Source organism: Morone saxatilis, unplaced genomic scaffold (assembly GCF_004916995.1).
Source record: "Morone saxatilis isolate NCDOM2014 unplaced genomic scaffold, NCSU_SB_2.0 Contig9, whole genome shotgun sequence".
Lineage (NCBI taxonomy): Eukaryota > Metazoa > Chordata > Actinopteri > Moronidae > Morone > Morone saxatilis.
Window position 1 is genome coordinate 15,031,364 of NW_023340268.1, and position 13,433 is coordinate 15,044,796.

At 40.7% G+C, this 13,433-nt stretch overlaps 1 protein-coding gene across 1 annotated transcript; it reads left to right on the plus strand.

Moving 5' to 3' along the window:
* The first annotated feature begins 584 nt into the window (after positions 1-584).
* On the plus strand, positions 585-5,682 carry trappc3 (trafficking protein particle complex 3). The gene is made up of 5 exons (XM_035681603.1): positions 585-754; positions 1,977-2,074; positions 3,169-3,268; positions 4,594-4,776; positions 4,913-5,682. Exons 1-5 carry the CDS (start codon positions 713-715, stop codon positions 5,030-5,032), a joined length of 543 nt encoding a protein of 180 aa, XP_035537496.1. The 5' UTR covers positions 585-712; the 3' UTR covers positions 5,033-5,682.
* Positions 5,683-13,433: the final 7,751 nt, after the last annotated feature.

Here is a 13,433-nt window from a genome sequence, read left to right on the forward strand (position 1 = left end):
CACACACACACACACACTATGATACATATGGCACTTTATTATAATACGGCTGCGGAAGGGTGAATCGTCTCTACAGTTATAAACAAATAATAGTGAGAGCTGTTTTTTCCTGCTTTATATAGAAAATTTTATATTTATTTATTTATATTATATTTTATATATTCCCGTCAACATATTAGCCTACATGTGCTGCCATCCTGTGGTCAATCATACGACGTTTTTGAGAAGTAGGTCTGACTGTGGTCCTCTTTCCCCCTCCGGGCCGCGGGAGGGCGACAAAACAACATGCCAACAGGAAGACAGCCGAGGAAAGCTTGGTGAGACAGCTGACTGAAGCGCTATGTCAAGCTAGTAAAGAGTTACAGAAGCGATACCGGAAATGAGATGATTTTGTTTTCAAAATAAAATAAAAAGGGAACTCTATATGCACAGATTTGATAACAACAATATGGACTTTTCTACGTATTAATTTCATTTTCTCAAAAACATTGTTTACTGTCATCACTGTACCTGGTATTACTAACGAACTTTCCCTAATAATCATTTTAATTTAAAGTGCAACCGGAAATGCGCATTTTAATCTAGGTAACTTGACGTCAGAGGAAGTGTGTGACTAAACTGGCGATTACGGAAATAACTGCTTAGGCAGAATCAAATAAATAAAGGATTAATATCGAGCCGCCACCTGTGTAAGCCTGTAACACTGTCCACAATGTCCAGGCAATCCAACCGAACAACAGACAGCAAGAAGATGGTAGGCGACTCCCGCAGGATTAACATCAGACTAACCTGTGTAGCCTAGCTAGCAAAATGCTAACCGTAACAACCGGCCACATTGTACTTGTGCGAGCTGAGCTACTTGTCAGTCGTCTATCTCTGTCCGACAGTTGTGGCTAGATATATAGAAGGCGTGTGTACAAGTTGAATGAGTATTTCATTCATTGTTTAATGTGGCTGTCTTGGACGGGAAATGTAGGTCGTTGTAGCACACGAGCTAAATAGTTAGCCTCCGTAGCTGTAACATCCTCGCCCTTTCACTTTTAGACTCAGACAGTCTAAGTTTTAAGACAACTTACTAAAGGAAATCCCTCCTATGCAGTTACAACAAATGTGGCAGACATGCTGTGCAAATGTCTGTACAAATGGGTGGGAAAAAAAACAATATATAGCGTGAATTGAACTACTGAGCTGGACTGTCAGTCAAAGTCAGCTTTAGTGAAACAGTGAGCAGCTGAAGGAGTCAGTGTCTGTGTCAGGGCTCTGTTGTCATGTTCCGTTTATTTGTTGAATGGTTGGCATTGTAGTTCCACAGCTGCAGTGATAGATAAGATACACCTTGAGTGTGAATACTAATTCTAAAAAACCTTTTTTTTAATCATTTATTAAAACTCTATTTATGTATTCTGCTATATAAGACAGGATTTCAGCACCAGGAGTTGTCTATAGCCTGCACCTGTTTGCACGCTACATTTAAGGAATTGATTATTGGATGGCAAGTTAAGGTTGTTGTTGTTTTTAATCTGGCTTATGCCAAAATAATAATGTTTTATAAACTCGAGAAACAGTGTGATTGGCTACACTGCTTTGAAAAATTGCCGACCTTGCTGTCATTTTAACCCCAAACCCCCAGAGGCTCCTGACCACTTCTATATGTTATGTGTTTAATGTAGCCTTAAGGGTGGTTTAGTTATTTGAAATTTCAAATATGTTGGTTTTTAGACCAACCTTTTTTGATCATTCTATATTTGTATATAAAAGCTTGCTACCATGTGGTTGCTTCACTATAGATGTGTGTAAGCTTTTGATTATGATATTTTAAGGACTACCCCAAGAAGTTTTCTACATCTAACTCCCAGGATACGAGTTCGTCACCACATTACACTTAATTAACACTTACATTTCATACCCTTATTCTAGTGTTATGTATTTAATTTTGCACAATTAATATGAGACTTCTGTTGTTTGCTCTGTTGCAGAACTCTGAGCTGTTCACTCTGACGTATGGGGCCCTGGTCACCCAGCTCTGTAAAGACTACGAGAATGATGAGGAGGTCAACAAACAACTGGACAAGATGTAGGTATCCCTTTTTTCTACTGTCATGAGCAATGTTCACACCCAACTGTAGTTTAGAAACAGTGCAAAGAAGTGTGCTAAGACTTGCTGGTGTCCAACAAACAAACAAAAGTCATTTTTATCAACAAGAAAATTAGTTTTCTAATCACATAATTTATTTTGTTTTATTGATTGAATGGATCTTTTTAGTTTTCATCATAAAACTAGCTGTTAATTGTGTATGGCAGCGCAATTCGCTTTAATAAATACGGCGCCAAGCTGACGGAATATGTTTTTGTTATTGTACATAGAAATAAAATTATTAAAAGATGTAACCCTGCTTTCTGTGCATTAGATAGATGGTATAACACAGCTGCTTCAACATGTTAAAGTTTATCTTTTGCGTCTTTAACGAGAGAAGAGAAGCGATGTTTTTTATGGCCTCTTCTGTGTCTCCCTTTAACTCACACCTTCGCACTGCTCTGACACATTCCGCTGGCCTCTGTTCGTAATGTACCTGGGCTAAAGCTAAAGCAGAGAGATGACATAATCCACAAACACTTCTGTGTCAGAGGTTCCCCTTTACTCTTGTAATTTCTTACTCACGGCGCCTTTGAAGAAGAGCACACTGATATGTGTTTTTCTGAGTGAAAAAAACCTCTGGAAGGCGACGCGGGGATACAGTCCTCCCACAAAATAAGATTAAGAAAAATTGAAGGTTTTATAACTCAGAAATTCAAAACATCCTGTCACACTGACAGGCCTTTGGACTGGATGTACTTTGCTTTTGTGGTTGTGCGGCAACCCTAAGCCCTCTCCAAGCTAAGTCATGATGAGGCTTGTCTTACCTGGCCTTAGAAGGCAGTGAGTCTGCACTGCCCACTCTGCTAGTCGCTGGCCAGCTGGTCAGCGGCAGACCATGTTAGGATCAGGATGCATCAGTTGGCTTCAGATTCTGTCGTAAGAATAAATTGACTTAACCTTATAATCAGAATTATTAGCACTTGTCAAGCGTATGAACCCAAAAATGTGTTGTATTTGGAACTGACTTCTATCTCTTGACTGTTTTTTTTTTTTTTCCCCTCGGACTGACTTTGTCTTTCTCTCCTTCATAGGGGTTATAACATCGGAGTGCGTCTGATCGAGGACTTCCTGGCACGGTCCAGCATTGGCAGGTGTCAGGATTTCCGAGAAACAGCCGATGTCATTGCTAAGGTAATTGGAAGGTTCCAGGCCAATCAGAGCATGACCGTGGACTTCTCCCAAGATGAAGGGAGGGGGAAGGAGAAGGAGGGATGAGAGGAACAGAAAGATTAGAGAGCGATGTTGATGAAACATCCTGACAATAGATGGGGGAAGACGATAAATATGTTGGGAGGGGTTGGGGATAACTGATGGTTGTGACTGAGTAGGTTAGAAAGCCTTAAAGTCTCAGCTTGAGGCTAAAAAAGAAATGTAATCTCTTTCCTCGGAAAAGGTGATGATCATATTACTGTTGTGATGTGTTGTACTTCAGTTTTCCTCTGTCGCTCTCTTTAACTTGTCCATGTCATGCTTCACAAAAATTGGACTCCCCTTATAACTTACGGACAAACAGACGCAGGCAGACTCTGTTTCGGGTGTTTTCAAGGTTACTGCCTGCTTGCTGGGGGAGTCATTCCACAGACAGTAACCCCACACTAGCTCAGGGAACTGGCTCTTGTGGGACAGCGGTTTGGAAGGTGCAATGATAGCCTTGCCTGAGGATATCACATGACCTCTGGGTAAACTCTGAAACCACCTCATTTGTCAGTGAAGGTCAGTTGTTTGTTCGAAAACAGATTTTGTAGATCATGAATGGTTTTTGTGGAAGGCAAGACTTAATCATACCACTTCAGTTGTGGTGCTATAAACTAATATTCTTATTCCGGTGTTTCAAAAATGCTTTAAGGTTTTAAGGTTGACCTTTTTACATATTTAAAAGAAATCCTCCCATTGCCAGGGAATGTTTTCACCGTTGCGACTGCAATTTCACTAGCGAACTTTGTGCATGTGTGAGAGAGTATGCCGACCCTCCTGTGACACATCACAGGGACAAAGTGCTGCAGAGGAAATGAATCAACAATTATCAGAAATCAGGTGTGTGGAGATACTACTGTCAGTATGCCTGTGGTGAAAATGTAAGAGTTTCTGCACATGCTTCACAGTTAAAGCCTTCCAGTGAAGCCTTTTGATAATGGGCTTTACTGTGAAGCAGCTGCTGGATGAGGTGGAATTTGGCAAGAAATTAGCATAGTGCATGCAGTATATATGGTGATCACATGCATTTTCACCTAGTAAATAGTTATTGGTAATGGTAAAACTGACAGTTTAACACCTCTTTGTGTGTCTCTGCTGCTAATTGTATGTTTAGTATGAGCGTACTGTAACTAAAATCAGACTAAGTGAAAAACCTAACCTAAGTGTCACCAATGTAAACATGCAATGTGAGAAATTGATACTGTTTTCAGTTGAGTGATCGCGCAGTGTTTTCTTTTTTCTTTCGTTGCGGTTGCTGTTAGGTTGCTTTTAAGATGTACCTGGGAATCACCCCCAGTGTGACCAACTGGAGCCCAGCAGGAGATGAATTCTCCCTCATCCTCGAGAACAACCCACTGGTTGACTTTGTGGAGCTGCCGGATAACCACAGCACACTCATCTATTCCAACCTGCTGTGTGGGGTCCTCAGAGGAGCCCTGGAGATGGTAAGGTCAACACTCCGGGTGTATTTAATACTTTTGCTAAATTGATGGGTGTCATAGAATACAATTGTCGATTAGGATCCTGTGCAAATTTCACAGTTTGTGCATAGAAATGTAACTGATTATGTATCTGATTTAGGTCCAGATGGCTGTGGATGTGAGATTTGCTCAGGACACTCTGAGAGGGGACAATGTGACAGAAATCCGCATGAAGTTTATCAAGAGGATTGAAGAAAATCTCCCAGCAGGAGACGATTGATTGGAAAGATCTTTCTCTCAGCTCCTTGTGTCTGTTTTGGGGAGTCACACAAGGAACATCTTTACATACAGACTGAAAGGATGAATGAAACTGAACTCAAAACATCAAGATGACTGGTATATCTCGATAGCCCGAAGGATATGTGCTTTCCTTGCAACTTTACTTGTCACTCCTCAATTTCTGGTATCTTCATCTCTGTTTTGTTTTTTTCGATCTGTGTTGTTTGGAGAAGAATACTAGGAATTTGAAGAGAATCACTGTACACTATTGAAACACAACATAAGATCATTACATGGCCCCGCTACTTTGTATGTCTTAGGGGTATAATGAAAATGCTTGGCACTGATCTGTGGTCCAGTTTGAGGGAAAAGTTATTGCGGGTCTGTGCATAAATGACTGTTGCTGTTGCCTCCCACCATTTATCTGTCACCATCTCTCGTGGAAAGTTACTGTTGTTTCTTGAAAGAATGATGTCCTTTGATTTGTGCAAGGCTGGAAAACCTTACATCCTAATGTTTTTATGTTTGTCTTGTTTGTTTTCTTTTCTTTTTTTTTTTTTTAAGAAATCACACTCTATATTGCTGCCAACTATATGGCATGTTAATTTATGTAGATGGATATGTCAAATAAAAGTGACATATTTAATGTTTTTCTCATGTGTTTTGTGAGAGTGGAGAGACTGGACATTTTATGACATCCCTGGTAACCTGGAACAGTTACTAGTCACACACACGCACACACACACTGTGTCCTCTGTACCACCTTGTCTTCAGTGTACTGTGGTAGCGTTATTCCTTTGGAGTACCGCAGCCACTCTGCAAAGACAAACAATAACAGACCTAATGCCTCTCTTATGTTTGGTCAGGGTACATGGAAGTAATATGTGTGCTTGTGGTTGTGCATGTGTGTGTTAGTGTGCAGAAAAGGACAGGCTGTCTTGCTAAAATTCACCAGTGCTTTGTTCTGGTTGTCACACCTGTGAATGGCTATATCACCCAGAAATAACGAACAGAACTTCTCATTTAGACCCACTGCACACCTCGTCAATAACTGAAAACACAGGTGGTCATTCACACACACACACACACACACACAAATACACACAAATACACACATCTTTGGTCCCCTTTTAGGAGCACAAAGCTGGTCTGGATACCACTGGAACATTAGCCATGTTTTTCTTATTCTTTGTCTTTTCTGTTTTATTGTATAACAGAACAATAACATTAGTACCACACTCGTGAGACTGCTGAAAGCACTTAGAGGATGAGATTGTAAGATAGGGATTTCCTTTAGGAGAAATCTGTCAGCTATTAGCTGCTGGAAACCTTCAGGCTCTACACATCCTATTTTATAGCTGCTATCACATGAACCCATTTCTGCTTTTACAGTTTTAGTATTTAGGCACTTGAAATAAAATTCTCCAAAAAGCCACCAGAGGATGCTGTGTACATTAGCTTCCTCAGTTGTAGGCAGCATCGTTCCCCAGTGTAAGGCTTAAGTTATGTACATTTAGCATTTTTTGGCCAAAGATGGGTATTGTGGGAGAAATACATTCCCTTATTTGTGGGAGTAAAGGCTGGAGCTGCCAGAAAACATAAATAAAAGGTTCATTTTCAGATTATGAATATGGGAAGAGCAGACAATTCGCAGTAGTTGAGCAGAGTGGCCGATGCCAATATGGCAATCTAGCTTTGATTTGGCTGGAGATCAGACAAACGATGACAACATGCAGTCTTTGTACTTCATAATCCCGGCGAAGATGTATTAGGATAGGATTTCTTAGTATTATTTACTGTCTTAAGCCTCTGCCCACTCCTGTCTGGGGTAGTGCTCATTTAAAAGGATAAAGAGTGGAAAGTGGAAGCACCTCGACGGACATTGGTGTGCAATAAGCCCGGCGGGCCATTAGGCGAGCTCTCAACACATTACGTGCACATATCTATGCACCCTGTAGGCCTGTGATGTGGATGTTGGATGGAAAGCGGGGCAGGAAATAGTTTTTGTGCAGAAGCTCAATGTAAATGACTTGGCAGAATTAGAGCCGTGTACCTGGGGGATGGATGGACAGCTGGGTTTGTGTATTTGTGAAAACCTGTATTACTCTGCCATATGCTCGCAGGAATTTGAACTTGACAAACACACACTTATATGCACACATGCTGTACATGGAGGCCAAAGTGAGGATGAATTTATTACACGCTGTACTCACAAATAGGTGTTAATACACACTAGAAGGACCTTGTCCAAACACGCCAACAGGGCCGTTTTCTGTCTTCCACAACTTAAAGTCCTACCAATATGTCTAGTGAGAGTTTTGTGTTGATTGTTTTCACAGTTTTACCCATTAACAAGAAAGTATGAAGACTAAAAAACTAAATAACGCTGCATTATGACTTCACTCCTCATAACCTGTGCATATGTGAATTCTATTCGCTTCGCAAGACTGCAGACGCTGATGAAAACACAAGGAGAAAGTTGTTGAGGCAAGATATTCTTTGAGCCATGAAGAATTACTGAGGGTGCTATTTTTATCTATTGTTTTCTTCCCCCTCGGACAGACATTTGCCATCACTCATGTCTCTTTATACTATTCTATCGTATTTTAGTTTATGTTATTGTCATTTATAATAATTACTGCAGCTGCCTATATTTTTCAGAAAACTTTATTAGGATAGACCTGGAAAACAAGTAGCAAATGTTACGGGCCCGAGACAACGTGCGCCGATCTGCTTAAAGCCAGCTAAACGTTTCCATGTGTCCTTTATGGGAAACAAATGGTGAAAGGCACGCTGTGACAGTAAAGCCCAGTGCACAGCCTGGTATTGACCTGTGCTTATTGAATACTGCATCCCTTTCTTCTACACCCACTCCATCCATTTCTCTCAGTTTTCCCATTTTATTTTCTCAATTCTCAGTCTTAGTCTTGTTAATGTTTTGCTGATGTTCTAAGGAAAACCAGCACTCGCTAAATCAGCATAAGGATGTGTGGTACTAGTCAACCTTTTGGGAATGTCCTGCGTCTGCTGGGAAACGTGCTGTCTCTCTCAGGTGAGGTAAGGGCTGACTGAAAAGGCAGTCACCCAGGATTTCCAGAGGTTTCCGGAGTGTGTTTTGTGTCTGGTCAGTGGAAAGAGCGGAGATGACAGCAGGATGGACAGCTCTCTTTGAGAAGAGAATGCAGTGAGTCAGCAAACAAGTGTGTTCATGCTAAAAAATCCCAGACAGACTGAATAATGTTCCCGGGCAGTGAAGCGGTGGGAAGAAGTGGTTGATTTAATGAGCGTGTCTCTGATGCGCACCTGAAAGAGATGCTCACATAAACATGAGAGTTTACATTATTCACAGACTACACAAAAACACACCCTATTGTTCTTGGTGAAAGTGTGATGTTAGCGGTTTGAGGGGATGTTCGTGGGATTTATGGGCATAAACACCTCAGTAAATAAATGTGGATGTGGTTATGAGAGGTAATTATGAGTTGATTTGTTATTCAGTCACAGTATGTACCCACTGAAATCTGCTACAGCATCTGCAAGCCATTTGGAATATGAATCATCACCCACTTCCAGACAAACTGTTGAGCACTTCCTATAAATCTAATAACTCATGCTTCGCTCAGCCATTTAGCATGGACTGTACATCCATCTGAAAGTGAGAATGTTTTCAGGCCTTTCGAAAGTTATGCGTGGGTCATCAGGAGTGTTGGCAGGAAGAATGAAATGAGAAACAAAACTAGTAAAAACACCTCTCAAAAATAAAAGCATGGATCAGATCCAGCTAACACGCACAATAAAATCCTGGATCACCAGTGTCACCAGGGATTCGTGTTAACAAAGAAAACATCTTCTCAGCAGGAAGACATGTCAGGTTGAAATTGGTACAAAGCTGGGTCTCTTTTTTGTATCAGCAGTGACCTGGCTGGTTCCACGAGGGTTTCAGCCCGAGCCCTGGACGCCGCCGAGCCATTTAATGCCTTGTTTTTAGTTTTTCCCCCTTCCCTTTCTTCCAGGCTTTTTGGATGGGAGCTGCTAAGCTGCCTTCACTCTGCTTCCAATTTCCTCCTGCTCTTTTGTTCTTCCTCCTTTCTCCAGGATCTGATGAAGAGGAGTTTTTCGACGTTTCTGATGATACAGGTTTTACCCGTTCCAGATCCTCTTTATCTTTGTGCCTCATTTTCCCACAACACACTCAACTTTTGTCTTGTTTTTCTCCCTCCTTTCTTCCCTTTTTCCTGACCCCGCAGCCGTTCGAGCTGGGGTTTATGTAACAGCGGCAGAACTTTCCAGCTTGGAACGGCCTCATTTGAAGATGGAGCGAGTAGAACGAGTGGGAGAGAAAGAAAAAAAAAGTGTCATGTAATATTACACTAGCCCTGAGGGCAAACGGCACCTCACCTTAGACTTCATTATTCCAGGGCCTTTTCCTCCAAATGCACATATGTAAGAATATATTTATATCAGTCTCCCAGGCAGTAACAAATACGTTAATTCCAATTGAAAAGCAGGAATGTGAAAGTCCTGGTTTGCCCTGGACTAAAATCAAACCAGGCTTCCCTCCCAGAGCACAGGGCTGCCTAGAGGCTGCACACCAGCTGCACTGGACGGGATATCACCACTCACCACTGCCAAGCATGAACCGACAGTGTGTGTGTGTGTGTCACATCAAAATCTTGGAGTGACAAAACACACACCATACATTGATTAGAGTGAAGTACTTCTGATGACGCATGTCTCCCAAGCAGGCCATCTATCTAACCTTTAAAGCATGATATCCGAGCTAATATCACAACATAAATCTAGACACCAGCTCAAAAGGCTTTATGTCTTCAGCAAGTCATTTATTATCCGCCCACTGCAAGCACCTATAACACTAGTCAATGTGATTGTAAGGGGTCTGGATGTCCTATTATGCAGGCTAGACATTTCAGGTCTGTGAGTATGACTTTCCATATAAAACACCTCAAGCTGTCACACTGGAAAATGAGACCAACTTGATGGGTGGACTGAGGTTTATGAGAAATTCCCTATGTGGGAGATGCATGATGGGGCATTATTAGCTATATTTCCATTCAACTGTAAATTGTATGCAATCTTTAAAGTGCTTCCAAATAAAATGCAAAGTATGTGTGTTTCCGTTAAAGCCAATACCTTAACTTATATTAATGTCAATTATGCATGTTCATAATAGCAAAAAGACTGTTGAAGAAATTATATCAGGCAATTTGTTACTGTTCATTACTGATGGCAAACATTTCATGCATTTAAAGATTAGAAGAATGCACTTAGAAATTTCAGTGCACCAAAAATTATGGTACAGCTATGGGTTCATGAGCTTTAGGGCTGTCACTTTTCTAAAATTAAAGTTTTGAAAGAATGAGAACAACACGTAATTATTTTTTAATTTCTTTGAACGCAACTCTTGTAGCCTAATTGAAAAAGTTGTAAAATGTATGTTGTTTCGTTCATTCATGGTGCCCCTGCTGCCTCATTGGCAAGTTAACAAGCTAATAGGTGACTTGATTTGTTGTTGTGGTCACTTCACTGTAAAAAAGTCAGCAAACAGCCTTACCTCATCCAGTTTTTTTGTTTTTTGTTATGATTATCTGTAAGCTAATTCCTAGCATTCCTTGCTAGTTTCCTCCATTTTATATTAGCGAAGGGACCAACATGTGTAACATGACCTGTTACGCTTGTAAATTGTGAGTTTGGACAGATCATTATAAAGTCTCAATATTGAATTTTCTGGGACATTGTGGTGGTCATATACTTAACAAACAACAGTCAAGGAAATGTGAAGCTGTTGGACCCGAAACATTTAGCCAGACCAGACATATCAAACCTGTCACTATAAATATTAAACCTGTAACTTAATTTACCAAATGCTGGTTCTTTGCTTGTCATTGTGTAATTTACATTTCTCCACTGCAAGTGGAAACAAGACTATGCAGTCTGTGAGGCTGTACTTTTGCACAGTGCTGCCTTGAGAAAAATGCTAACATCAGGATGCTAACATGCTCTCACTGACAATGATAATATGACAGTGTTTAGCAGGTAATATTTACCACGGTCACTATCTTAGTGTAGTGTGCTAACATTGCCACTAAACACAAAGTACAGCTAAGGCATAATGGTAATGACATTTAGTTTATGTCAAAAATTTGGCCAAAGTTACATTTTGAGCCAGTGGTCCTAAATGAAAAGTTAGGGGATAACTAAAGTTATTAGAATTAATCCTGTGGGAATGTATTTCTGTACAGAAATTCATGGCAGTCTGTCTATTAGTTGTTCACTCATAACCACAAATGGTCGGGGAACAACTAAAGTCGTTTAAAGATTTTGGGCCAATCCATGATGGGACATTTACTGGATAAGTGTAAACTTTGATCTGCTGGTGGTGCTAGAGGAAAAGTGTGGAGGGGAGAGAAATGTCAAAAACTTATGACAAACCATCCAATAGCCTACTTTTTTAGATATTTTAGTCTGAACCAAAGTAGTAGAGTGACTGACATTGCCATATCTAAAGCTCCAACGCTACTGTGGCCAATAGAAATAGTGAATTTGTCCTTGTAACTCAGCTACTGGAGGCACAATTCTATCATTTCCACCCTTTAACCTTTTGTCATTAATTACAAGGTCAGACACTTGTTCACATTGTCACTCTAGGTATTATTTTCATCAGGTGTAGTGTTCCTCCATCCCAATATTGCTAGACTCTGTGGTGGTATGTCTGCCCAACTGTAAAGCCTTCAAAGTCTTTATATTGTTGCCAAGTTCAAGACCTCTTGTTCACCTGCTGGGCAGAGATACAAAGGCCTCGGGGTGATGAGAGATTTATGTAATGGGCCGTATTCATCAGATGGGCCAATATGCACTGTGCATGCCTCTTCACTGATCCATAATGAAAATCAGAGGTCAAATGAGATACAGTACATTTAAAATTGCCTGCGAAAGATCACACGTCTAGTACAGCAGGGGTGAATTTCTCTGCCATTTTATTGCCTGCCATGGAAGTCCTATGCCTCCAGGTATAGGAAACATGCAGCTTTAACAAGATGTAACAACAGTGTGATTTATGCTTACAATGTGGGTTTTTGAGTAGCCCATTAACACAATATGCAATGTTTTTAATGTATCTAAGTGACATGTATACATGCATGTATTTGTTGTCCTTCAAATACAAGCTATGTATACATATATTTGGGATGAATAATGGGAGTGTGCTCTCATATGGCAATATTCATGCCAAACATGTGTAGCTGAATGTTCAACTTTTGCCTCTCCTGTTTCCTTGCTCATGTCATTCAGTAATGTGAGCACTGTGCCAAAAGTTTTTTTTTAATTTTATGGCCTTGAAAGTGATGTTTGTGTCTTTGTGCATACATATTGCAGAGGATTTCTCCCTACACACGTACATCTGTGCATCTGCTTCACCTATGTGCCTCCCTGTGTGATTTCGTAGAGGTGCTGAAAGCGCTCTCTGCGGGCCTCATAATGCATAAACCTTTTTTCAATTAGCTGGCCAGATTGGGCTCAGTGGTGCTTAGATCTACTGTAAATCTGACCCAGACAAAACATCCACTGGGTTCTGCTCCAAAGGGACAGATATAGAGAGGAAGAGGGAGGAAGCTGTCAAAAGCCGTGTAGCATTTTGTTGGATGGTTTCCGGGCCTCTCATGCTGCAGGTCAGTGTCTGGCCTTCTGACTGTCAGCATCCACATCAGTTAGCCAGTTAAAGGACATGGTCATGGTTTCATGCAGGAAAACAATTTAAAAAGGCAGACCCTGATCTCTGTGGCCATGTTAAAACCACACATGACATATGCAACCACAAACACCCCCACATGTAAATATCCAGTATTTTCTATCTGGACTTACTGGACCAGAAGCATGCCTCATGTCAGCAGAAGGGGCAGCTGATTGTCACCAAGTGCAATTCTCTTTGTGTTTGTTAGTCTTTCCAGCCTCTCAGTCATCTGAGCGCACTGTGGTTTATGTTTCACAGTAACTATGAACCGATTTTGTTGTTAATATGTTTCAAGACCATGTAATTATTTCCCATTTCCCCTTCTTTAATTCTATGAAAGCGTTTCTTTGATTCAGAAATTTAACCATAATCAGTTAAACCAAAATTGTATATGTAAGAAACAAAGGGAAGTGAAACATAATCACTGAAAACAATCTGTTTTCAGAATACCACATTTGGTTTCTTTTGCACTCGGTATGCAGCACACACTATGGAGACATTTTCAGTGGACATAAAAGCCAGAGGAGCTGAGTGAATGAGATGTCCTCAGAGATGTGCTTTGGAAGACAAAAGCGTGACTCAAACTGCATGGGAGCATCCAACAATCACATTTTTTCTCTTCACTTTTATCTTTTCTTTGTCCCTCTCTGTTTTA

Coding starts and splice junctions, on each gene's coding strand:
- trappc3 (XM_035681603.1), top strand. CDS start 713: ATGTCCAGGCAATCCAACCGAACAACAGACAGCAAGAAGATG. Junction 755..1,976: donor CAACAGACAGCAAGAAGATG/GTAGGCGACTCC, acceptor GCTCTGTTGCAG/AACTCTGAGCTGTTCACTCT. Junction 2,075..3,168: donor AACAAACAACTGGACAAGAT/GTAGGTATCCCT, acceptor TCTCCTTCATAG/GGGTTATAACATCGGAGTGC.